General features: G+C 46.4%; 1 protein-coding gene across 1 annotated transcript in view; it reads left to right on the top strand.

Moving 5' to 3' along the window:
• Nucleotides 1–4,074: 4,074 nt before the first annotated feature.
• The window catches only part of LOC130127109 (ankyrin repeat and fibronectin type-III domain-containing protein 1-like), an 88,743-nt gene continuing 67,540 nt past the window's right edge, over nt 4,075–25,277 (top strand). The window contains exons 1-4 of the mRNA XM_056296685.1: nt 4,075–4,254; nt 9,497–9,707; nt 17,735–17,929; nt 24,236–24,349. Of these exons, the coding sequence (XP_056152660.1) occupies nt 4,075–4,254; nt 9,497–9,707; nt 17,735–17,929; nt 24,236–24,349 (700 nt within the window). The remainder of the gene's footprint in view (nt 4,255–9,496; nt 9,708–17,734; nt 17,930–24,235; nt 24,350–25,277) is intronic.

Below are 25,277 nucleotides of genomic sequence, written 5' to 3'. Positions count from 1 at the left end.
GCTCCTGAGCCGTCCCGGTCGCTGCTCCACTTGCTCTGCCGATCCGGGGGGGGGGGCTGCAAACTACCACATGCCTCCTCTGACACGTGGAATCGCCAGCCGCTTCTTTTCACCTGACAGTGAGGAGTTTCGCCAGGGGGATGTAGCATGTGGGAGGATCACACTATTCCTGCCAGTTTCACGCCAGATCACGCTATTCCCCCACCCCCGGACAGGCGCCCCAGACCGACCAGAGGAAGCGCCAGTGCCGCGACCAGGACGCATACCCACATCCAGCTTCCTACCTGTAGACACAACCAATTGTGTCTGTAGGAATGCCCGACCAAGCCGGAGGTAACACGGGGATTCGAACCAGTGTTGGTAGGCAATGAAATAGACCGCTACACTACCCAGATGACCCCCAATCTATATTTCTGACCTTTGAACGCCCCATGTGCCATCACGGGCCCTGAGGTTCTCAAATGCTGCTCTCCTTGCGGTTACTTAATCCAGGCTAAAAAAAGGAGGTGACAGAGCATTCGCCATCCGGGCCCCCAAGCTTTGGAACAAGCTTCCAAAGGAGATTAGGATGGCTAAGTCTATCTCCTCTTTTAAGTCTCTTCTTAAAACACACTTTGATAGTCTAGCCTTCCTGAGAGCCGTTTATCTTGCCTTCCCACACCATTTATTTTATGGTCTTACTTTTTTAATTTTCATTGTTAAGTATTATCACTGCGTTTTATGTTTTATTGCTTTATTGCTTTATTCACTGTTTTATTGATGGTGCTATTCTCATTGTTTTATGATTACACTTTCATGATTCCTGTTGTTTTGTTGTTTTTATCCAGTAAAGCACCCTGCATACTCTTTTTGGAAAGGTGCTATATAAATAAAATTATTATTATTATTATTATTATTATTATTATATTAAGCAAATGATAGTGACAGAATCTGAAGCACAGGCTAGTATGTACTTGGTGGGCTTGGTAAGCCTGGGTGGAGGTTCAGGGGTTGAGATACCCTCACAGCCTTGTACACCAGCTTCGGGGTTTCACCAGGTTTTCACCTGGAAGTGAAAAGAAAAAGATGATTTGGAGAAGTCTCCAGAATGCTGCTGTTTTCTTCTGAGTTGTGGTCATTGAAGGGGGTTGTGCGTGTTGGCTGGTTAGGAGATAGTCATTGTGGTTTGCACTTTGAGATAAATGCAGCTTGAGCGAAATGCTAATAAGGGTCTAGTGAGGTAGGGTCTTATTCAGTGGATGTTGTGACGCTCATTCTTTTATAAAGGGGTTGTGGCTTTAATGTGGGCACCTCGCATGACACCTGGTTTTCATCCCAAGATACAAACAGTCCAAATGCAAGACAAGCAGCAAGATTTGCGGTGTACACACTTTACAATTTACCAACGCAAATAGGTGTAAAGCTTTGATATGAAGCTTATTTAGACACATTTATACACCCCCTGCAGCTACACTTTTGCCCACTATTGGCACACTACAAAATGTAATGTGTTTGAAAAACAGATTAGAAAATAAATTGCCGTAGAAATTACCAACAGTAAATAATGAGAGCAGTCTTCAGCTGTGTGCCTTGTTGGTGTTTTGACTGAGGAGCATTTCAATTTTATGATCAAACTCCATGATAGGACAGCTCAAGTCAAAGCAGAGACTTCTCTTACAGGTCTGAGCCCAACTCCACCCACAGCATCATTTTGAAAAATGCTAAATTGTCAGCAAGGGGCTGAGCTCAAATCAGAAAGATCAGAAGCCACTGGACACCGCTTCACCCAGTCCTCTCCACTGGCCTGCCTTCCACCATGGCATCAGATATGAGGCGCCAATCCGCACAAAAGCTGAGTGACAATTGCGAGAGGAAACAAATGTACATGAGAGATGTTGATGAACTGTTGAGCTGCTTAAGAGAGAACACGTTACCACGCCAGAGGTTGAAGACAATAGCTAAAAGTAGGTGTTTATAAAAACATACCTTAAAAGTGCCAAAATTTTCCATACTGTTGCTTCAGCATTTTTATTGTTAAGTGACCATTTCTTCAAAGTGGCTTACATATTCAATAGTTATTAGTACATCTCATAGACATACATTATATAAGAAGGACCAGCCTCTTCAGAAATGTGGTAGACATCCATCCATCCATCCATTATCCAAACTGCTTATCCTGCTCTCGGGGTCGCAGGGATGGTGGAGCCTATCCCAGCAATCATTGAGTGGCAGGCGGGGAGACACCCTGGACAGGCCGCCAGGCCATCACAGAGCTGACACACAAACACACATATTCACACCTAGGGACAATTTAGTACAGACAATTCACCTGACCTGCAAGTCTTTGGACTGTGGGAGGAAACTGGAGCACCCGGAGGAAACCCATGCAGTCATGGGAGAATATGCAAACTCCACACAGAGTACAACCCGGGACGACCCCCAAGGTTGGACTACCCCAGGGCTCGAACCCAGGACCTTTTTGCCGTGAGGCGACCGCGCTAACCACTGCACCACTGTGCCGCCTGTGGTAGACATGTGTTCTGTTTATTTCTGATGAAGCAGACTGATCAAGAGTAAGCACCATATTCTGAGATTTTAACTAACAAAATGTGCTCCGAGTAAACCAAGACACAGTGTGAATTACTGCAAGTAGGTTTACTACCGTCAAAGTAAAATAATTAATGTCAACGAGCAGCACTGTTTGCCCCTAGGAAGGTCTGGGCTTGATTCCCAGATCTGGACTTTCTGGATAGAGTTTGCAGATCAAATCATCTGCAATGTTTTATGTTCACCCTTCTTAAAGTAAACGCAGTATAACCCAGTCTCTCTCACACACTAAACGCTCTCTCACAGAGTAACTCGGCCTCTCTTGCGCACTAAACGGAAATTCATCCTCTCTCGTGCAGTAACTCGTCCTTTCTTGTGCGTGTATCCCCATTTCCACTCACAATTATCGCGCGGCTTCTATGCAGTTTGGTGCCTCACAGTCAGACACTGCCCTGCGAAGACGCCCTGACCGCCACAATTTGGATACGCCGCAGATGGAGGGGGACCCCACAAGATGGGTCGCAGTTTTCTGGCGGCTGAGGAAGACAGGCGATGGGGCGACTGCTCCCCTCAGCCGTGGCATGAACCCAGCCTGTCTGACCCAATTGTCTGGTGGTGCTTCTACAGCTGTCAAAAGCACAAGTATGAACCATAGCACCAAAATTGAAAATGATGAAATAATGTAACTGTAACTAACTGTGAATTGAGAGAAATTAAACAGGTTGGTAGAAATGTAATAAAGGCATAAGGTTAGCGAGTAAGTGCAAAGCAGTTCAGTGCAAAGCAGGATGGACGTTCGGTCACACTACTTGTGGGTCTTGGCAGAAGTTACCGTTGTCTTATACTGATGGACAGATCCTGTAGACAGCAGGGTTTTCCAGGAAAGAGAGTGGCTCATCCTCGTTGAAAGTGACTTTGAGGTTGTGCCCTCTTTCTCCATCTGCCTGTCAAACCTCACCCATTAAACTTCAACTCTCCTTTTTGTCTCTTCTTCCTTCACTTCCCTTTCTCCTTATTTCCTAACTCAGTTTATACAACTCTTCAGCCTCTCTGCCAATTCCTCATCATACCTCATCCTTGACATCTGCTCTTTGTGTGTCTCCTACAGCCCTCTCTCCAGTAAAACCAACCAATATATTTTCTCATTCTGTTGTATTTCCTCCTGTTCTGCCTACCTCCAAATCTCTGTTTCCAACCACTCGTTTTCTTCCCTTCAGCCTTTCATACCATCAATTTGTCCATCTCTATCCCCCCTTCTCCTCCACTAGAAGTAAAACAATTTAACTGGTTAGTTGGCAGCTGCAACCCCCTCCACCCAACCCCATCTGCTCTTAACTTCTTAAATCTCTTCTTCTCCACCTAGCAACAGGAAATCCAAAGTTAATAAAGTCTGACAGACAAGGGTGACTCAAAAAATGCAAAATAAGAATTTTAAAAAAATCCAAAGTTAATATTTGTCGCGCTCCTCTTTTACTTCTAATTTGTCTTGCCCACCCCTCCATTCCCAACCCACCCGCCCTCTCTCCCACCAGAAGCTTCCCGGTAGGCATGACTCAGCAAATGCAGAATCTGCAGTTATCCCAGACCAGGAAGTGCCCTGGTGGGCCAGCCTCCCCCAATGCGGCCAAGAGGCTCTACAGGAACCTTTCAGAGAAGTTTAGAGGAAGCACGTCATCCTTCGAAGATACTTACTTCTTCGGGAAGTCCGACCGCCTGCGGAAAGCCTCGGTGAGTTTGTTGGATGGCGTTGGGTGGGGAGAATCTGTTTTTGAGAGTTTGCTGATAGGATACTGAGAACTGAAATAGCGGGTTTGTCCCATGCTTTTTCTGATATCTAGAAAAACAAGTACTTCAATTCAGTTCAATTTATTGTCATTATACCATAAAAGCATAACGAAAGGCCACCAATTTTCACCATTCACTCCAGTGCAAACACTACTGCTACTACTACTTGCAGCTGCTCCCATTAGGGGTCGCCACAACGGATCATAGTGCAAGATAAAATACCGAGCTACAACATGAACAAAGACTTGAATAGTATAATGTTTAGTGTGGGTGTGGCAGTAGCTAGCTAGTCAGTAGCTAGACAGCTCTGGGATAAAAACTGTTCTTTAGGCTGTTGGTCCAGGATTGTATGGACCAGTACCTCTTGCCAGATGGCAGGGGGGCAAACAGATATTGGTTTGGGGTGTGAAGGATCTTTGGTAATGCAGTAGGCTCTCCTCAGATATCTCCTTTCAAACATGTCTTGAATGGGGTGACGAAATAGTTCCAGTGATTCGCTGGGCTGCTTTTACCATTCGCTGTAGAGCTTTGTGGTCCACCACAGTGGAGCTACCATACCAGACTCTGATGCAGTTAGTCAGCATTCTCTCTGCTGTGCACCTGTAGAAACTGGTGAAGATCTTTGGGTGCTACATAATTTCCCTCAGCCACCTGACGAAATGAAGGCATTGTTGGGTCTTCTTGATGGAAGTTGAGATGTGAAGGGACCCTGAGATGTCTTGAGTTTTGTGGACCCCCAGGAACTTGACGCCCTCAACACTTTCAGCAAAGGAATCCTCAGTATAGAGGAGTGTGTGATTCCCTTATTTTTTCCAAAAATAGGGGTCGCCACAACGGATCATAGTGCAAGATAAAATACCGAGCTACAACATGAACAAAGACTTGAATAGTATAATGTTTAGTGTGGGTGTGGCAGTAGCCACACCCACACTAAAAAAAATCAACAATTAGCTTCTTAGTTATGTTGATGTTTAAGCACAGATTATTGTTGGTGCACCATGCTGCTAGAAGCTCACTTGAAGCGAGGCCTCCCAACCTGACAGACTGTGGTCTGCCAGTGAGGAAGTCCAGGAGCCAGTTGTATGTGGGGTTGGAAAGATCAAGGGCTTGTCCTTTGTGAACCAATTTCGTAGGGATAATGGTATTGAAAGCCGTGTTAAAAGCGATGAACAAGATCCCCCCATATGCATTTCTATTTTCAAGTTGAGTTAGTGCTTGGTGACAGGAGATTACATCCTCTGTAGAGCAATTGGGCTGATAAGCAAACTGAAGTGGTCCATGGTGTTTGGGATGTTGCCCTTGATGTCAGTCATAACAAGCCTCTTGAAAAACTTCATGATAATGCGGTAAGTGCATCAGGGCGTTAGTCATTTAGGCATGTGATAGAGCTGTCTTTGGGATGGAAATGATAGTGGTGGTCTTGGAGCAGGTGGGCACTAAAGCTTAGGCCAAGAACACATTGAATATGTCTTCACCAATTTAGCCAGATGGTGGGGAGAGGCTCTGAGAGCACGGCCAGGTATTCTGTCAGGTCCAGCAGCCTTGCGTGTGTCCACCCTCCTCAGACATCTCACCACATCATTCGTGGACAGCTAGAGTGCTTGGTTATCATGGGCTGTCATGGCCCGGCAGTGTGGCTCAGTGTTTCGGGCCTCAAAGTGTGTATTGAATGTGTTGAGCTCATTCAGCAGAGAGGCAATGGCAACTGCCACACAGCTAGTTTGGCTTTCATACTCCAACCACATATATGTGGTTGTTTGGATGCCCTGCCACATGCTGCATGGGTCTGTGTTGTTAGTTAAGTGGTCTTCGGTCTGTCGTTTGAGTTTGTTCTTTCTACAATGGTGATAACTATTAACTAATGTGATAATCTCTTTTTTGTAAGGGCACTTTTACAGCCATGGTGGATTCAGTTCATTTCTTTACATTAGCCTGTGTTTCTGAATACCCACGCACAAAAAAATGTTGATGCCCCCTATAACATACTTAACTCAGCCAGGAAGCACAAAGGGAAGACGAATTCTATCTATGTGCACTTAAAGTGGATAATATTCATCCAATATCCCATTTTTGCACACATTTTTACATACCCAGCAATCTCTCCTTTTACCCTCAGCGGGAAGCATTGTTCATATCCATTCATCCAATAATCTAATGGGTTTTTATTTGTCCTACATTTGTCTTAAAAGGGTAAATGTTATTGGAAAGAAATCAGGACATTCAACATTATATCTATGTTTACATAGTAGGGATGAAATTTCATCAGCAGCTATAGTACTGAGCAGTCTTCTCCGTGTCTTTGAGACTTCCCAGAAATTGTGTGGAAAAGTGTTTAGTGGTGATGGACAATTTGTGAACGTGAAAACTACAACCCTTACGTCCTAGTTTGCTGCTACCTTTGGTGGGCTACATCGAAATAGGCTACACGACATAAGAAAATGCGAATACCAACACCACAGTCAGCTGTTGTAGCGAATGCTACTAAATACCATGTAAAGATGAAGATTCACATACTGAAAGCCAGTGACTGTAAGGGGGACACTTTTCTGCACAATGTTGGTGGCATTTTAGAGACACACAGAAGACCGCTCAGTAATTTGGCTGCAAATGGAGTGTTATCCCTACAAAATATATGAGAGAGATAACATTGAATATCATTATTGTTTCTCTTTTAAAACGAGGAAAAGTAGGGTGTATGGGTAGCGTAGCAGTTTATTCCGTTGTCTACCAACACGGGGATCGCCAGTTCGAATCCCCATGTTACCTCCGGTTTGGTTGGGCGTCCCTACAGACACAATTGCCCGTGTCTGCGGGTGGGAAGCCGGATGTGGGTATGTGTCCTGGTCGCTGCACTAGCGCCTCCTCTGGTCGGTCTGGGTGCCTGTTTGGTGGGGAGGGGGAACTGGGGGGGAATAGCGTGATCCTCCTATGTGCTACGCCCCCCTGGTGAAATGTCTCACTGTCAGGTGAGAAGAAGCAGCTGGCGACTCCACATGTGTCAGAGGAGGCATGTGGTAGTCTGCAGCCCTCCCCGGATCGGCAGAGGGGGTGGAGCAGTGACCAGGATGGCTCGGAAGAGTGGGGTAATTGGCCGGATACAACTGGGGAGAAAAAGAGGAAAAAGGAAAATAGTCTTTTGACTCTATATGTATGTAAGTGTGTGTGTGTGTGAGAGAGAAAGAGAGATAACATGGAACATCATTATTGTTTCTCTTTTAAAAAAAGGAAGTCTTTGGCGGTATACATGTGAGAGAGAGAGAGAGAGATGTGGGTGTGTGTTTTGTCAAAGCTTTATGGGGTGTCGGGCGAGGAAGGGGTCGCTGAGATGCAAGGCTGTTCGTGTCTCGGGACAGAGCGATCAATGAGCATCTGGTTTGGTGCCTCACTAATTCTGTTATCTATGCTGTCTTGAGAGCCGGGACTCTCCTTCTCTCTCCATCCATCCCTCCTTTTATTTAATCTTTTGCCAGCCACTTTCCTCTGTTCTTTACTTTGATGATTGCATCATAAAACCAGACTCTATTGCCACTCCTCGCAATCTGTCTGCTCTATAAAAAAAAGAAGAAGAAGAAGAAGAAAAAAGCATCTCCCAAAAGGTTTTCTAATCGAGAACAAAACGGAGCAGAATTCCTTGCTTAGAGTCGCTTCGAAGGCTGTTGACCTAAACATACCCTTACACTATCCCTCCTACACACACACACACACACACACACACACACACACACACCACCCCCATATGCCATCTGCATGTCCTCGTTCTGTGATGTCAGTCACTGTGCAAAACTTTCAGTTGCAATGATTCATCAAGTGTGACAGTTGTAACAGGTCAATGTCTGTCTGTGTCTATGTGTGTGTGTGTGTCTGTGTGTCTGTGTGTCTGTGTGTTTGTGCGTGTGCACACTCCTGCTTATGTGACTGTGCATCTGTGTTGCAGTGTGATGTCTTCTGCTGCAGTGCACTTGTCTCCCTGGTCCTTTTTAAGAGTTTTCTCTGCATCAACACCTTTATTCTCCCTCCATCACGGCCTCCCTCCCACCCACTCATAAAGCACTGCCTTCCCTGTCTGCCTCTTCTCTTCGTGCCCGCTGTTGTGGCTGTTTCTTAAATGCCACTTGGCATGCACAGAATGTTCCAGCAGCCTATCAATACACACACGCACATACAGTTGCACACGAGCGAAAACAAACACAAAACCCACACCGTCTGATCACTGGCCCTCGTAACCAGGGGTACCGACTGCAGGCATGGTGTTGGCCTCCTCTCATACACAGACTGCTTCACTTTCTCCAAGTCTCATGTAGTATTAACTCCCACAGGGGCCATTGAAACCCAGATGAGACGTTTAGGCAAAGAACTTGCTGCAATTAGCTAAAATCATGTCGCCTGTCACGGCCGACGTGGTGGTGGGTGTGAAGGACGCGAGGAAACCCTGTACTCGCGGTGTAAATCCTTCTGGCAGCGGCGCTGAAGGAAAAGGCTGTACAGCAGAGCGGATGCTGATGCAGATGCTGATGCTGCGTCTCGCTGTTGACGCCCCGGCAGAGCAGAGCGAAGCGTCAATGATTAATGTGACAACTTCTCTGGGAACAGAACACCGTGTTTCTTGTGTCCTTGCCACGGCTGTGATAGTTAGTTAATGGACACGGCGTGCGAATTTCAGCCAATGAAATGCTTGCATTTGTATGTCTTGTTTCTATTGAAGTCGTTTTGCCTCTTCTCACCAAAACCCCCAGAAACTGTCATTGTGAGCGTGTCCTTGTGTGTGAGTATGTGTATATGCATGTATTTGTGTATATATATATATATGTGTTTGTGTGTGTGCGCTCTACATATGCGTGCACTTTTGTGTGTGCTTGTGCTGGTTGTTGTGCTTGCCGAACTACCGCTACATGTTTGCTCCTTTCTGCCCAAGACAATTATGTAAAAAAATGTTTTTTCCCCCCATTCATCAGTGACACATTGAGATAATTCATTTCCAACCATTAGCTGTTAATTGGCTGCCTCTCATCCCTTCTCATAATTTAAGGGAAATTAGTGTTAAAACTCCCGTGACCCCGAGAGCAGGGTGAGCGGTTTGGGATAATGGATGGGATGGATGGATGGGTAGTTTTGAAACGAGATCTGAACTGAATAGTAAAATAGATGTACCGGGCTTGGCTGAACGTCTCCGTCCCCACCCCTTCAGACCATGCAGGGCAGCGACTGCGTCTTTGAGGCGGTGGAGCAGCAGGACCTGGATGCGGTGCAGATCCTCCTGTACCAGTATACAGCCGAGGAGCTGGACCTCAACACACCTAACAGCCAGGGCCTGACCCCGCTGGACATCGCTATCATGACCAACAATACGCCCATCGCCAAACTGCTGCTCAAAGCCGGTGGCAAGGAGAGCCCGCACTGTAAGTTCCCTTTATGTTTAAAGCACGTGACGCAGGTTGTCTGGGTATTTAGGCAGTGCCCAGTAGGATGCCGGCATCGAGGCATTCAAGACTCAGTTCACATGGAATAGCCGTACATTTACTGCACATTATTTTGTGGGATACAAAACTATTTTGGTATTTGGGGTGTCCGGGTCGCGTAGCAGCCTATCCTGTCGCCTATCAACATGGGGCTCGTAGGTTCGAATCCCCGTGTTACCTCCGGCTTGGTCGGGCGTCCCTCCAGACACAATTGGCTGTGTCTGCGGGTGGGAAGCCGGATGTGGGTATGTGTCCTGGTCGCGGCGCTGGCACCGCCTCTGGTCGGTCAGGGTGCCTGTTTGGGGGGAGGGGGGGACTGGGGGGAACAGCATGATCCTCCCACGTGCTACGTCCCCCCTGGCGAAACTCCTCATTGTCAGGTGAAAAGAAGCGTTTGGCGGCTCCACATGTATGGGAGGAGGCATGTGGTAGTCTGCAGCCCTCCCCGGATTGGCAGAGGGGTGGAGCAGAGATCAGGACAGCTCAGAAGAGTGGGGTAATTGGCTGGGCACAATTGGGGAGACAAAGAGGGGAAAAAATCCAAAAAAGAAAAAAGTATTTTGGTATTTGAGTGTTTACTACACACAGTGTGTTCCACTATTTCGTTCTCTGGTTTCTTTTGGGTGGCTTTGACGCTAAAATAATTTGGTCCAACCTTCATTTAATAAAACCTACATTTAATAAAATCTGGTCTCTTTTTGCCCGTCCATTCTGTTGTCCAATTCCGTTCTAACTGTTGATAACACGCCGACCTTCTCCATCGTGCTGCTCTCTCGGATTAAACCACCTGGGCCGAGATTGGATCTGGTGTTGATACTGCTGGTTTCCAATAGCAAAATCAATACCGAGGTCAATATCAAAAATTCATTGCAGATGTGCAGATTGCAATGTGGGACAGCCAAACATAGAAACCGAGAGCTGCTTTATTGACATTGTGGTATTAAAACCATCAGAGGCTGGTGAAAGTTTTAACACTGAAACGTCGGCGAACTAGCCTACACGCTATGCAGGAGTTCATCTCTTTAACTTCACCTCCGGTTGGAGATGCTGATGAAAAGTTAGAAAATGAATATTACATCCCATCCACAATGCACCCAAACGGGTTCGGGTTAGAACGGCTACAAGAACACAGAGTTTGTACTCACCGCTGGCCTTACAGCCGTATTTTAAGAATGAAAAACAGACTGCATCGATTCCCTTATTTATACGGGTGTTTTTATGGGTCTTAGTATTCAGACCATGTGAAAACATCGGGCAAAACAGACATCCTTTTGGCTGTAGATGAGGGCCAAACTTAAAAGTATGGGTCAAAATCCAACATGGGACATGGTGGGCTTGTTTCCGGTAGGTTCCCACATAACACTAATTATATTTTAATGATCCTTGGTCTCGGGGCCAGACTAATTTCCCCATTTAGGTCCCAGGCTGCAAAATGGTTAAAAAGCCTTTGGTGTTGCTCTTACAATTGGGCATCACGTAGGGCTCAAGGAAAGCCCACACTGTGACTGGGATTACATACAGATGCCTTGGTTGAAGGCCTACTTTTTTTTTCAAGATTTTTTTCCTTTTTTGGCCATTTTTTAGCTTTATTAGACAGCGACAGTGAAGAGGCGGGCGGGAAATGGGAGAGAGAGGGATATGACATGCAACGAAGGTCACCGACTGGAATCGAACCGGCAACGGTTGCGACCATGTGGCCATGTGGCATGCGCTGTAGCCACTCGGCTATGGGGGCGCCCCAAGTCCCACTTATTTTCTGCGTTGCTTAAATCAGGGTGCACTCTCTTCTAAGAGGGGCGAGGAGGAAAGTTTAGTAAAAAAAAATGTTTTTCCATCTTTTAATGATGAAGATTTGTCTGCATTGCTAACCGACAGGTAGATGTAAGATATGCATGGACAGCCATGAACTACATAGAATGGCGAGCATTTGGGATAGATATGCAAGACATGAAAGAGCCTGCTAACGCCTACCTTGTGGCACTTATATAACAGATAACCTCTGATACCATGCTTGTCCATTTGAGACCAGCACTATAAAGTCACTGGCAGGATGACAGCTTGTCAGAATCCATGTGGCACAGCAGACGCCTTCTGAATTAAGTACTTTACTTCTATTTTGGGGGGGTTCCCCCCATTTCTCCCCAATTGTACCCAGCCAATTACCCTATTTTCAAGCCGTCCCAGTCGCTGCTCCACCCCTCTGCTGATCCGTGGAGGGCTGCAGACTACCACATGCCTCCTCCCATACATGTGGAGTCACCAGCCGCTTCTTTTCACCGGACAGTGAGGAGTTTCACCAGGGGGACATAGCGTGTGGGAGGATCACGCTATTCCCCCCCCAGTTCCCCCTCCCTGTCAAACAGGCGCCCTGACTGGCCAGAGGAGGCGCTAATGCAGCGACCAGGACACATACCCACATCCGGCTCCCCACCCGCAGACACGGCCAGTTGTGTCTGTAGGCATGCCCGACCAAGCCGGAGGTAACACAGGGATTCAAACCGGTGATCCCCGTGTTGGTAGGCAACGGAATAGACCACCACGCCACCCGGACGCCCCAAGTACTTCACTTCTTGATATGAGAAGCAGTGCTTTACTAGTGGCTGTAGACCTGTTAAATCGATTTGGCAGTCATCAAAGTCACAGTATTATTTTCATCTGACAAACACCTCCCATCGTAACTCAAATCCCCGTAAATTTTGTGTATTTGAACAGAAATTAAATGTGACATCTGTCCCGTTACTCATCCTGTTTGCTGTTGCAGCACAAATGCTGGCATCCAAAAAATGCCCTATGGACACCTTTTTTTCCCCTGTCAGTTTTCCTGACTCAAAATCAGTATCAATATGTATTTTGATAGGAAAAAAGTCATATACTCTGTATGTTATGAGGAAAAACATCTATGATGTCCATTTTTGGTAACAATTTTTTGAATTTTATTATTTCATGGCATATTTTTTGTTGTTGTTTAGTGTATAATATGTATTATTTATTATTTATATTGTATATATATGTGTGTCTGTGTGTGTGTGTATATATATATATATATATATATATATATTATATTGTATTATATTTAGTGTGTTGTTTAACAACAAAAACTAAGATTTTCTGGACTTGTATCGGTACCAAAGTCAAAATTTTGGCTTTGTGGCAAAACTAAAGCCCCAGACAGACTACACAACTTTTATGATCATATCAGCTTGTGAAACGACAAGGCGCTGAATACTTAATGGTGGACATTTGCATAAGTTTTCTTTTTCCCCCTCTTTTGTTCCCCAATTCCCGGTCGCTGCTCCACCCCCTCTGCTGAGCCGGGCCAACTGTGTCTATAGGGACGCCCGACCAAGCCGGAGGTAACACGGGGATTTGAACCGGCGATCCCTGTGTTGGTAGGCAATGGAGTAGACCGTTATGCTACCCGGATGTGAAATTTGCCTAATTTTTTGTTCTTACAATCATAGAGGTGTACACACTTAACATGTTTGTTAAGCCGTAAGAATCAAACACGCCTGATGTCGTGACGGCGTCAACTGGTCAGAGGCTCAGTCGACGGCTGAGCTGAATATTAAAATGCTGCTCGCTATGAGATAACATATTGTTAACTGTCTGTGCCGGCCTGCCTTAGTCTGCGCAGACAGATTCAGACTGTCCATGATCTTGAAAGTCAGCCATCGCAGCCAGACCGGGGTTTTTATCGGCCTTCAAATCGTCCGGTGTGTTCCTGGCCAAACAAGTCCTCGCCAGATTGCAGGGGCAACTTTCTGAGAAGGGAACAGATGTTGACGTCCGTTTTGACAAGCCGGTGTAGCTTGTGCGTTTGAGGCCCCAGGCATTCTGTGGGCACCGTGCACAATGAAGGATGGCGTGAGTGGAGAGGTAGCGTGGCTCGGCCCAGGCCCAGACAGGAGCTGTGTTTGTGTCTGCAACCCAGTCTGGATCTCCTGGACCTGGACCTGAATAAGCCCGCTATCCCTCCTCGCCCGCAGTGCGCCTCCCTCCATTGGTCCCCTTCTTGGTCCTCCACCCGTCTCAAGACAGGTGGTTCTTACCTTACTCCACATCATTGGGGTGGGAAGGGGGGGGGTTAAAAGCACCCCCCCCCACTCCCTGTGTCTGGTTGTGTGTGGGTGGTTCAGCATGTAGGTTCGTGTGTGTGTGTACCCCTCCTCAAGAACACAAGTGCTTCTGCCTGCGTGTGTGTGTCTGTCTCTGCATGCATGTGTGTGAGTGCGGGTATTTGTGTGAGCACACAGTCCCCCCACCCCCACCCTCCCCCCGCGCCCCTCTCCGTCTGTCTCTTGGGGCCTGTCTGGGGGTGAAACAGTGGCCACTTTACAGCGGGGCCTGGCCCGTGTGAGTCCCCACAGAGCGGCCTTAACAAGGTTTGTCGTTTAATGGTTTAACTTTTCCAATGATGCATGTAACGCTGGAGCAATTACAGCTAAGTGATTTATTGTGCCGCGGGGCTGCAGCGAGAGCTTTCCAAACAGTGGCTGGGACTCTGGGCGGCGGTACAATCCCATCCTTGTAAACAAACACAGAGTAAACATTGCCGCTGTTTTCCCTCCTGGGGCCTGGTTCTCTCTGTTTATGTCATTCCTCAAGTGCCAAGTAAATCAGTCAGTCAGGGCCTTGACAACCCGGCCCACTACTACCTACCCCTGGGTAACAGTGTGTGTGTGTGTGTGTGTGTGTGTGTGTGTGTGTGTGTGTGTGTGTGTGTTTACGTGTGTGGGTGTCTGTCTCTGTCTGCGAGAGCGTGCATACATGCATGTGTATGTGTGTGCTTTTATAATGCGTCTCCATGCTCGGGGTGTGCTTGTGCGCTTGCATGGCAAATGTGCATGCTGGCAACCTACACGTGTTAATTTATGAGGCCTCCTGGGGTCCCAGGGGGTCCTCTATATTTAGTCTCCTCCCCTCCCTAGCAAGTTAGACAATGGAAGACTGTGTGAGACGGCTCCTCCATAGACAGGCTGGCCTGTTAATTTATAACCCTTTCAATTAGCCAGCTCAAGCAGCTAGCCGTGGGCTGACAGGCCTGAAGAGAGCAGGAAATTGCACCTCCAGGCTGCTAATATTGCTGCTCCTTTTTCCACTGTGGGCCAGACTAGACCCTTGATCAGTAAAACACTGGGCTCGATGGCTTAGAGAAGCCTCATGCAGGCTGCCATTAAGTCACAAAGCCCCTCTCTCTTTCTTGTCTGTCTTATTTGTCTTGATTTTTTTCTGTTTGCGTGTGTGTGTCTCTCTCTCTCTCTCTTTCTCTCTCTCTCTCTCTCTCTCTCTCTCTCTCTCTCTCTCTCTCTCTCTCTCTCTCTCTATATATATAATATATATATATATAAAAATCCTATACACACTCACCATTCTGGTCCCTCTCCAGCCCCTCGGGGCTAATGGATGGGCTGTGAAAGAGGGGCTTCTTCTTCATTGGTGTTTATTTGTTTATGCTGCTGTCATGGTCCATGACTGAGGCCTGATGTGTGTGCGTGTCCATATGTGTGTGTGTGTGTGTGTGTGTGAGAGAGAGAGAGAGAGAGAGAGAGAGAGGAGAGAGAGAGAGAGAGAGAGAGAGAGAGAGAGAGAGAGAGAGAGAGAGAGAGAGAGAGAGAGAGAGAGAGAGAGAGAGAGAGAGAGAGAGAGAGAGAGAGAGAGAGAGAGAGAGAGAGAGAGAGAGAGAGAGAGAGAGAGAGAGAGAGAGAGAGAGAGAGAGAGAGAGAGAGACGAGACAGACAGACAGACAGACAGACAGACAGACAGACAGACAGACAGACAGACAGACAGACAGACAGACAGACAGACAGACAGACAGACAGACAGACAGACAGACAGACAGACAGACAGACAGACAGACAGACAGACAGACAGACAGAGAGAGAGAGGCAGTGTTTTGGCGGGCTGGCAACAGACTTAGGGGTTTTACCATGACAAATCAAGGGGGCCTGGTCAGACAAACAGACCTGTGTGTGTTCCTCTGGGCTTCATGCGTACAGACAAGTCACAGACAGACAGGCAGACAACGTGAACAGAAGTCCTCCGTGTCATGCATTGTCCAACCTTACCTCCATCTCTTATTCTTCTCTCCCTCTTTTCTCTCCTTTTGTGCACTCTCTTCTTCTTTCCCCTCCTCTCTTGCATTTTATGCCACTTTGACCTCAGCCTCAGCTCCAATAGTGTCTGTTGTGGTTAAGTGGGACCTATTAATTTTGACCTGCAACAATGTGTCATGATGACATGTTCCATCTATCCATCCCACAGCGCCTTGGTGGAATGTGTCTTGCTTTTTATTTATTTTTTGATTTTGAGACACTCTTTGATCCCAGTAGGGAAATCCTTCTCTGCATTTGACCCATCCTAGCTGTGTAGCTATGAGCCGTGGGCAGCCACCGTGCTGCACCCGGGGACCAACTCCAGTTGGTCTCGCCATGCCCCGCTCAAGGGCACAGACAGGAGTATTAACCCCAACATGCATGTCTTTTTGATGGTGGGGGAAACCGGAGCACCCGGAGAAACCCCACCACAGACACGGGGAGAACATGCAAACTCCACACCAGAGGACGACCTGGGATGACCCCCAAGGTTGGACAACCCCGGGGTTCAAACCCAGGACCTTCTTGCTGTGAGGCGACAGCGCTAACCACAGGGCCACTGTGCTGCCCGCCATGCCCAGCTTGTTCCCTTTCCATCTGCGGTCACATACGTACAGTGGTCCTTGCCGCCTGATTACATACATGCCTCTGTCAGATCCAGTCTTGACAGTCCCTCATTCATGTCCTTGACTTCTCAAGGAACGTGATACAAGTGGCTGTTCCAGCGTTATGTGTCACATGTCACTCCATGTTCTGTACACAAGACGCACAACGGAGCATCTGCGGGCATCTCCACTGAATAGCTCCGTGTCGTAAATGTGTGCCCAGCGTTAAGCTGCATGTTCAGTGAGGAGCGTGCGTTGTGCTGTAAGCCTTACTTATTGAGGGTGAGCGTTTTAGATTTGCACTTACGTTGATTTCCATGGCCAGGCCACGGTGATGCCTAGCAGCTACTAATTGGCCCTTACGATCCCTGAAACTTCTCCATCCTTAATAGCCCGTTAAGTGTTAGCGCGCTTCGCTGGAAGGAGAAGGAAAGCTTGCTACTTAAAGCCTGCTCTTCAACGGCTTATCCCTGCCCATGTTGAGGCACTTAGCAGCTTATCATATCCAAGGAGGTGCCTTTGTGTTGTCCATCAGTCACGACAACACTGTGGGCTAAAGCTGGAAGTATAACAACCACCTCAGAAATAACGCGGCCCAAGAACGCCTTGTTTACCTTGCTTTCTCCGTCATCCATACTCACCAAAAAAAAAACAAAAAAAACAACTTTGCCATTTCAAAATGTTGTGCGTGCATACATGCATGTGTATGTGAGGGATATGGGTTGTGGGAACTAGGAATTTTGAGCCACTGCAGAGCCATGTCTTTAGGCGACCTTTGAAAGTTTGGTATACAATGAAAGCTAATGCGTACCATTCGGCATCCCCAAGCGCATTGTGGCAACACATAAACCAACATTTTATTACAATTGTTCGAATTATCTCATGATTTTCCAAGCTGATGACCAAAAGTAGCGTTCTACAGTTACCTTGGACTTTGTTATGCAAATCAACCATGCGTGAAACTCTTTCCCACACGTCCCGTGTGAAAGAGAGGAGGCACGGGGGCACATTTTCTGCTCTTATGAGCACATTTACTAGTCAAGGAGGAGAATTTCTTTTCAACATCTCACGGTTTTGAGTGTACATACTCTTGTTGACGGGTGTCTTCAGCTTTTCTTTGTGGTTATTTACAGGGATTCAGCGCTTTTGTGTATTGCAGAAGCGTCGGAGGAGGCCGGCGCTCCAAAATAACTCGTCTGTTTTGTTATTTGTGTGGTATTTGTGAATGTGTCTGCCCTGCCATTTATGCGGTTTGTATGCACACTCCTAGTTGTGAGCGTGGAGAGTCGTGAGGCTCACCTGAGCTCCCTGGTGGTAGAGGCCGAGCGGCGGGCTGCAGAGCTGGCTGCTCAGGCCCAGAGGGAGGGGCTGTCCCTGGAGGCCTGCCACAAGGACAAGCAGCTCCGGGTCTGGGAGTGGAGGAGCAAGCTGTACAAACGCATGAAGACTGGCTTTCAGCACACACGTGAGTCATCTGGTGTGTGTGTGCATGTGCATGCGTGTGTGTGCGTGTGTGTGTGTGTGTGTGCGTGCGTGCGTGCTTGATAGAAGTGAAGGTTTTGTAGAGTGGAAATGAGAACACAATCTGTGCTGATGTCAGTTAAAGGGGAAAAAATAACAATTTTCAAGTAGAAATATATATTACATGTTGTAGGAATAACACTTTTTTCCTTTTGCAGCCATGATATTGAGCAGTCTTCCGTGTCTGTCTGAAACTGCCATTGAATTTGTGTGAATCCATGAATTGCCATGTTTATTGGGTTGTTTTTGGGTTTTGTTTTGTTTGTTTTTTGTTTTTGCCTTTGGGTTACATTCACTACAGTAGCTTTATGTTGCGTTGTTTTTCATATTGTCTTATACAATGTAGCCTATTTTGATGTAGCCCACCGAAGGTCGGGGCAAATCGGGACGTTCGGGTTGTAGCTTTCACATTCATGGACTGTCTGACGGTGATGACAAGGATGGACACTTTTCTGCACAAATTTTAGCAATGTTTCAAGGATGCACAACTAGCGCATCCGTGTAGTGTAGCGGTTTATTCCGTTGCCTGCCAACATGGGGATCGCCGGTTCAAATCCCCGTGTTACCTCCGGCTTGATCGGGTTGGGAGAAAAACGGGGAAAAATCCCCCCCAAAAAACAAAAACACAGTATTATGGCTGCTCATGGAGCATTTACCCTGCAACACAGAATATATACTATAGATAGGAAGATTGACAGTTTATTAGCCACACGACCAAGGCTGGTGGATTTTGTTTTCGGTACAGTATGTTAAAACTCTGCAGCACAATACATACGTGGACAACAGCAGACACTCCACACATTATCACGAAACAATACACTGATGCAGAACATATTATACACAACTACATGCATTAAATGAATGGTACATATGCATATGCACATGTCTGCCAGTAGTATGTGAGGAGGGGACTAGAGGAAGGAATTCAGAGTCCTGATAGCTAGGGGATAAAAGCTGTTTGTGAAGCATTTAGTCTTATAGGACAGTGGCCTGTAGCACCTTCTTGAGGGAAGGAGCTAGAAGATGTGATGAACAGGATGTGACGGGTCGGAGTTTATCTTTGCTCGCTTTACAGTCTGGTGAGTATGTCGAGATTCAACTGAGGGGAATGGGTTGCCTATGATTTTGGATGCCTTGTTGACAGTCGGCTGTAGTTTTTTCCATGTTTGACTGTCCGTGCTGCCGTACCATGTGATGTGATTTGATGATGGACTTGATGATGGCTGCGTAGAACAGAACAAGAAGTTGATGTTTGATCTGGTATATTTTAAGCTGCCTAAGGAAGTAATGTCGTTTTTGAGCTTTTGCAATGATGTGTTCAGTGTTAGTTTTCCACTTCAGGTTATTGTTGATGTATGTTCTGAGGAATTTAAAAGAATCAGTGGTGGTGATAGGATCTCCATCTATTTTTTGAGTATTTTGGGGATTTGGCATGAATCAGAAGTCGATAATGAGTTCCTGGGTTTTGACTGTATTCAGTAGGAGGTCATTGTTTGCAGACCAAGTGACAGCTTGGTCCACTTCAATGCGGTACTGGATTTCATTGTTGGAGATGAGGCCTACAATGGTTCTGTTGTCTGCGTATTTTATTATTTTCACCAAACTATCCATGAATGTGAAGGGGGTGGTGTAAAGTGAGAAGAGCCAGGTGGAGAGAACACAGCCCTGAGGAGCTCCTGTACTGAGGATAAGAGGGTGTGGGGTTATGTTATTAACCTTCACCCTCAGTGGCCTGTCTCACAGGAAGCTCCTAATGCAGTGGCATATGGCTGGGTCAATATTCATGTCCAAGATACTTTGAGCAGGTTGATGGAGTTAAAGGCAGAGCTAGGATGCATGTGTAGGTGTTTGGTGGTTCCAGATGTTGCAGGGTATGGTGGAGTCCTATGCTGACTGCATCCTCAACAGACCAGTTGGCTTGATAGGCAAATTGATATGGGTCCAACATTGGGGAGGTGCAGGATTTCAAGTATGACCGAATATTGTGCTCAGATGCTTTCATGGCCACAGATGTTCGGGCAACTGGTCTGTGATCTTTGAGGACTTTATCACTGGAATGATGAGAGTTTGAAGCACTGTGGAACTGTAGTTTGGCTTAGAGAAGTGTTAAATGTGGTAGACAATACTGGGGCCAATTGAGCTGCACAGTGGTTCAGGAAAGTAGACTGATCCCGTCTGGCCCTGCTGCTCTCCTGATGTTCAGCTTCTTGAATGTAGCTCTCACCTCAACCTCCTGGATGCAGAAGGGTGGCATTGGAGTGGGAGTAGGTGGGATGGCTAGTGGAATAGGTTTTTCAAACCTTGTATAAAACTCATATCTGGGAGGTTAGGGTCATTATATATATTTTGTAATCTGTCATGTCCTTAAGTTTTTGGTTTTTTTTCTCCATATTGATCTGGAGTTACTGGATGAGAATAATTGCCAATTTTGTTGCATAGCTGGACTTTGCTTTTCTTATTGCAGCACACAACTTATATTTGGCTGCTCTATATCGATCCCTGTCTCCATTTTTGTACCCCCAATTCTTTTATTTGTGTAGGCGTTGTAATTCTTTGGAGAACCGGGTTTTTTTTTTATTACAGTAGAATGTCGCTGTTGTGGTATGGATGTACATTTCCTGTTCAAATTTGATGTATGATGTCACTGTGTCAGTGAGTTTATCGAGGGAGTCGCAGGCTGTGCCAAATATATTCCAATTGTTGCATGTGAAGCACCCTCAAAGCGTTTCAATGGTATCCATGGATATCTCTCTCGCTCTGAGAGAGAGCGGGAGAGAGATGTATGTGTATGTATATATATATATATATACACATACACACACAGAGAGAGAGAGAGAGAGAGGGAGAGAGAATGTTGAAAATGGTGGACTGTTTGCTGTAAATTCAGTGTGATTTGTAAGCCAGGGATGGTACAGCAGGAGTACACCTTGGTTACACAGCAGGCTTCCATATGTTCTCCTCAAAGAACATCCATCACAATTCTCTGTTGAATTAATTTGAAACAGCAAAAATCAATAATCCATTCATCCATCCTTTTTTCATTCACCAGCTTAATCCTTTTCAAGGTCACACACACACACACACACACACACACACACACACCTATCCCAGTTTGTGTATGCTCGTCTGTGAGAATGTGTGTGAATGCATTGTGGATCTGTCACATATGTGGATCTGTCACATATTTCTTCATAAGTGTTATGAGTTATGCACCCATGCTCCTGGATATATAGAGGAGGAACAGGTGCATTCACTTGCCTGAAAGTAAGGCAGACTAAAAGATGAATTAAGGAAAAGGGCATTTTGCTGCCCATTATGTTAAGCATGTCTACAGCTGTACTTCAGCCCCGTGGTCTTCACCTCCCTGTTGTGATGTGGCCTTTTTTTTTTTCTTCCACTTTTTCTCCCCAATTGTGTCTGGCCAATTACCCACTCTTATGAGCCGTCCCGGTCGTTGCTCCACCCCCCTCTGCCGATCAAGGGTGGGCTGCAGGCTACCACACGTCTACTCCGATACATGTGGAGCCGTCAGCTGCTTCTTTTCACCTGACAGTGAGGAATTTCACTAGGGGGACGTAGCGCACGGGAGGATCACGCTATTCCCCCCAGTCCCCCCTCCCCCCTGACTGACCAGAGGAGGCGCTAGTGCAGCGACCAGGACATATACTAACATCCGGCCTCCCACCCGCAGACACAGCCAATTGTGTCTGTTGGGGTGCCCGACCAAGCCGGAGGTAACACGGGGATTCGAACCACCGATCCCCGTGTTGGTAGGCAACGGAATAGACCGCTAAGCTACTCGGATGACCTACCTTTCGTTTTTGATTTTTTTTTTTTTTTATGGTTTGTTTTTGTTTGTTTTTTTTATCCAGCCATAAGTAAACCTTACAAGTTGATACAAACACACACAGCTGCAAACACAGGTAAACACATACGTATCTACTAACACATAATACACACAGACACGGACACATGCAAACGCACATGAACACACATGCTGACACGTGTGTAAAAATTTGAGCAGTTTGCAGTCTGCTCCTCACTGCTAAGTGCCACCTTTTTTGAGTAATTTCTTTTTTTATAGCTGCAGTCCCGAGGACACAGGCGTAACCAGTCAGCGCCGGGCCCCGGTGCCAGATGGGACTATAATCAGGGACTATAATACGTCACAATCAGACGTAACTTAACATCATGTCCGTAGTGAATGACAGAAGTGAAAGTGTGCAACTTTAAAACGACCAGCAACAGTGAAGTGTACTGCACAGGAGACGGCCGTGCTTCAGTAGAGGAGTCGTAATAGCGAGGCCACAATAGTGACAGGCTGGCCTACTTAACAAAATCTGGTGTCGGAGCACCATAACACATGAAAACATTGTGACAGTGCTCCTTAACACAGATGAAAACCTTATTCATGTCTGCATGGAGGCCTTATGAACACAAAACACTCGTGTGTAGGTTGATTATTTATCAAATGAATAGTGAATCAGAATCGTGTTTATTGGCCATGTAGGTTTGCACTTCATGGAATTTGACCCTGGTTTTGCGGCTCTCTCAGTGTACTTAACAGAATAACAACACTACAACACAACACTCTTCAGATATAAACACAAGGATTGACTATATACAGGCAAAATAAGAGGTGAGAAAGTACAGTGGTGCAGAGAATATATCAGAGATGCTGAAATAGATGTTAGCAGGTTACTTACCTGAGGTGGAGGGACATGACAGAGTGTACCAGTATAATATAATGTACAGTACAGTATATACACAATGGTTGGATTTATTTGACAGTGTTAACTGTTAATTTGAATGACAGCCCGCAGAAAGAAACTGTTTTTATGTCTGGATGTTTTGAGGTATAGTGCTCTGTAGCGCCTACCAGAGGGGAGGAGTTGGAAGAGGTTGTGACCAGGGTGTGATGGGTCTGCAGTGATGTTGCCTGCCCATTTCCTGAGTGTGGAGGTGTATATGTCCTGAATGGAGGCCAGGTTGGCACCAATGATTTTCTCTGCAGACTTAACTGTCCGTTGTAGTCTGTCCCTGTCCTGTTTGGTGGCCGATCCAAACCAGACAGTGATGGATGTGCAGAGAACCGACTGGAAATAAGTTCTACTTACATCATAGGCACACTCTCCAGACTTTTCGCTGTGCAGAGTCTTGATACATGGTGTCAAGGCGGCATGGTGGCGCAGTGGTTAGCGCGGTCACCTCACAGCAAAAAGGTCCTGTGTTAGAGCCCTGGCATAGTCCAACCTGGAGGTCGTCCTCTGTGTGGAGTTTGCATGTTCTCCCCATGTCTGCGTGGGTTTCTTCCAGGTGCTCCGGTTTCCTCCCACAGTCCAAAGACATGTAGGTCAGGTGAATCAGTCATACTAAGTTGTCCCTAGTGTGTGTGTGTGTTGGCCCTGTGATGGCCTGGCGGCCTGTCCAGGGTGTCTCCCCGCCTGCCACCCAGTGACTTCTGGGATAGGCTCCAGCATCCCCGTGACCCTGAGAGCAGGATAAGTAGTTTGGGTAATGGATGGATGGAAGTCTTGACACTTCACCAGCTAGCTAACTCTTCTGTGTGGATTTTGCTAGGCAGTAGTACACATGTCCATAATTATGCGTGGGCACACTTTGCACATTTTTGAACATCCCGTATACCATATAGACCCAGTGTTCGAGATCTTTGATAACAATAGTGGCAAGATAAAGAGGGGTCCATGCGTGCGGGCCCCAAACTGTTGCATGTATGGTAGTTTTGCCTCAGCTTGAAGGTGGGAAGGATGCTGACACAATGGCACTGACCACAATTTAATTTTGAAATGGATCCCTTTGTCTTGGGAATTGTCAAAACAGTAATGCAATTAGCAATATCACCATTGGTGTCAGTTAGTTAAAATCGACTTCGTTCAGGATTTTAACTATAACAATCACACACCAACACACACACAGGCAAAACAATTAGCTGAGATTGGTACTATTTGTTTTGTGTTGGTTTGTCAATGGGGTGCTGCCTGTTTTGAGAAACGGTGTTTGCCATCAAGGCTGGTGGAAGTCTCCCCACTATCCTTGCTCTTGTTTCTGTGGTTTCAGAAAATGGTGGGGTAGTTTTGCGGCACAATTCCATATCCGAGAGAGGTTGCATTTACCAGTCTTTTTTTTTGTTTTGTTTGCTAGCTGGAATCTCAAAGTTAGTTGTGTATGGAAGAAAAGTCGAGCAATGGTTTTTCACCGACAGAGTTGGGTTGGTTTGTTTTTCCCTCAGGTGCTCCTGAAGCCCCGTCGATGGTACGTCTGAGCGTGAGCAGTAGCAACTCGTTGACCATCACCTTCCAGGAACCTCATTGTCTCAACTCCACTGTGGTCACAAAGTACAGAGGTACAACATCTATCGATCGATCGATCGATCTGTCTGTCTGTCTGTCTCTGTATTCTGTATTTTTCTCAGGGGTTGGTGGGTCCACTGGTACCCACCAAGTATTCAAATGGTCACACACACAGGAAATGCACCAATTATACCACAAAAAGAAAAGAAGAAGAGAACTTTCATGTCGAATGCAGAAGAGCTAGCAATAGGCGCTAAAATACAAAGCTAAACGTTATCTAGAGTTAGATTGAGTTTAATGAAATGTTGATATGGCTTGATTAGTTATTTAAATAGAAAGGGACAACTCGCATACCATGCTTATGCGTATCTATTTAGGGACTCAGTAGCTTAATGGGAAAAAGGATTTCCTTTACCCATTTGTCTTGCACATAGAGAAGCAGAACCTGCTGTAAAAATGGAGCAGTAGGGGCCCTAATTCACACTTGTACTGTTACACACAGGCAACACGGTGGCACAGTGGTTAGCGTGGTCACCTCACTGTAACAAGGTCCTGGGTTCGAACCCCGGGGTTGTTCAACCTTGGGGGTCATCCCGGGTTATCCTTGGTGTGGAGTTTGCATGTTCTCCCCGTGTCTGTGTGGGTTTCCTCCAGGTGCTCCGGTTTCTTCCCACAGTCCAAAGACATGTAGGTTAGGTGAATCGGCTGTACTAAATTGTCACTAGTGTTGAGGGCAAAGTGACATGACACCAGCTGATAGTGGTAACTGGAACACTTTAAACCAAGGAGGACTAGTCAGTGAAGGCAGCTGGTGTGTTGCTGGTTTGGAATAAAAACTTTCATACCCATGGCACCTTGATAGAGTACCGCTGCACTAGGGCACCCTACTGGTCCCAAAGGTTTAACTAATACATCGGCTGCAACACTTTCTTTTTTTCTCCTCTTCCATTTTCTCCCCAATTGTACCGGGCCAATTATCCC

Source organism: Lampris incognitus, chromosome 17, assembly GCF_029633865.1.
Source record: "Lampris incognitus isolate fLamInc1 chromosome 17, fLamInc1.hap2, whole genome shotgun sequence".
Classification (NCBI taxonomy): domain Eukaryota; kingdom Metazoa; phylum Chordata; class Actinopteri; order Lampriformes; family Lampridae; genus Lampris; species Lampris incognitus.
This window is presented reverse-complemented; position numbering and strand designations above follow the sequence as displayed.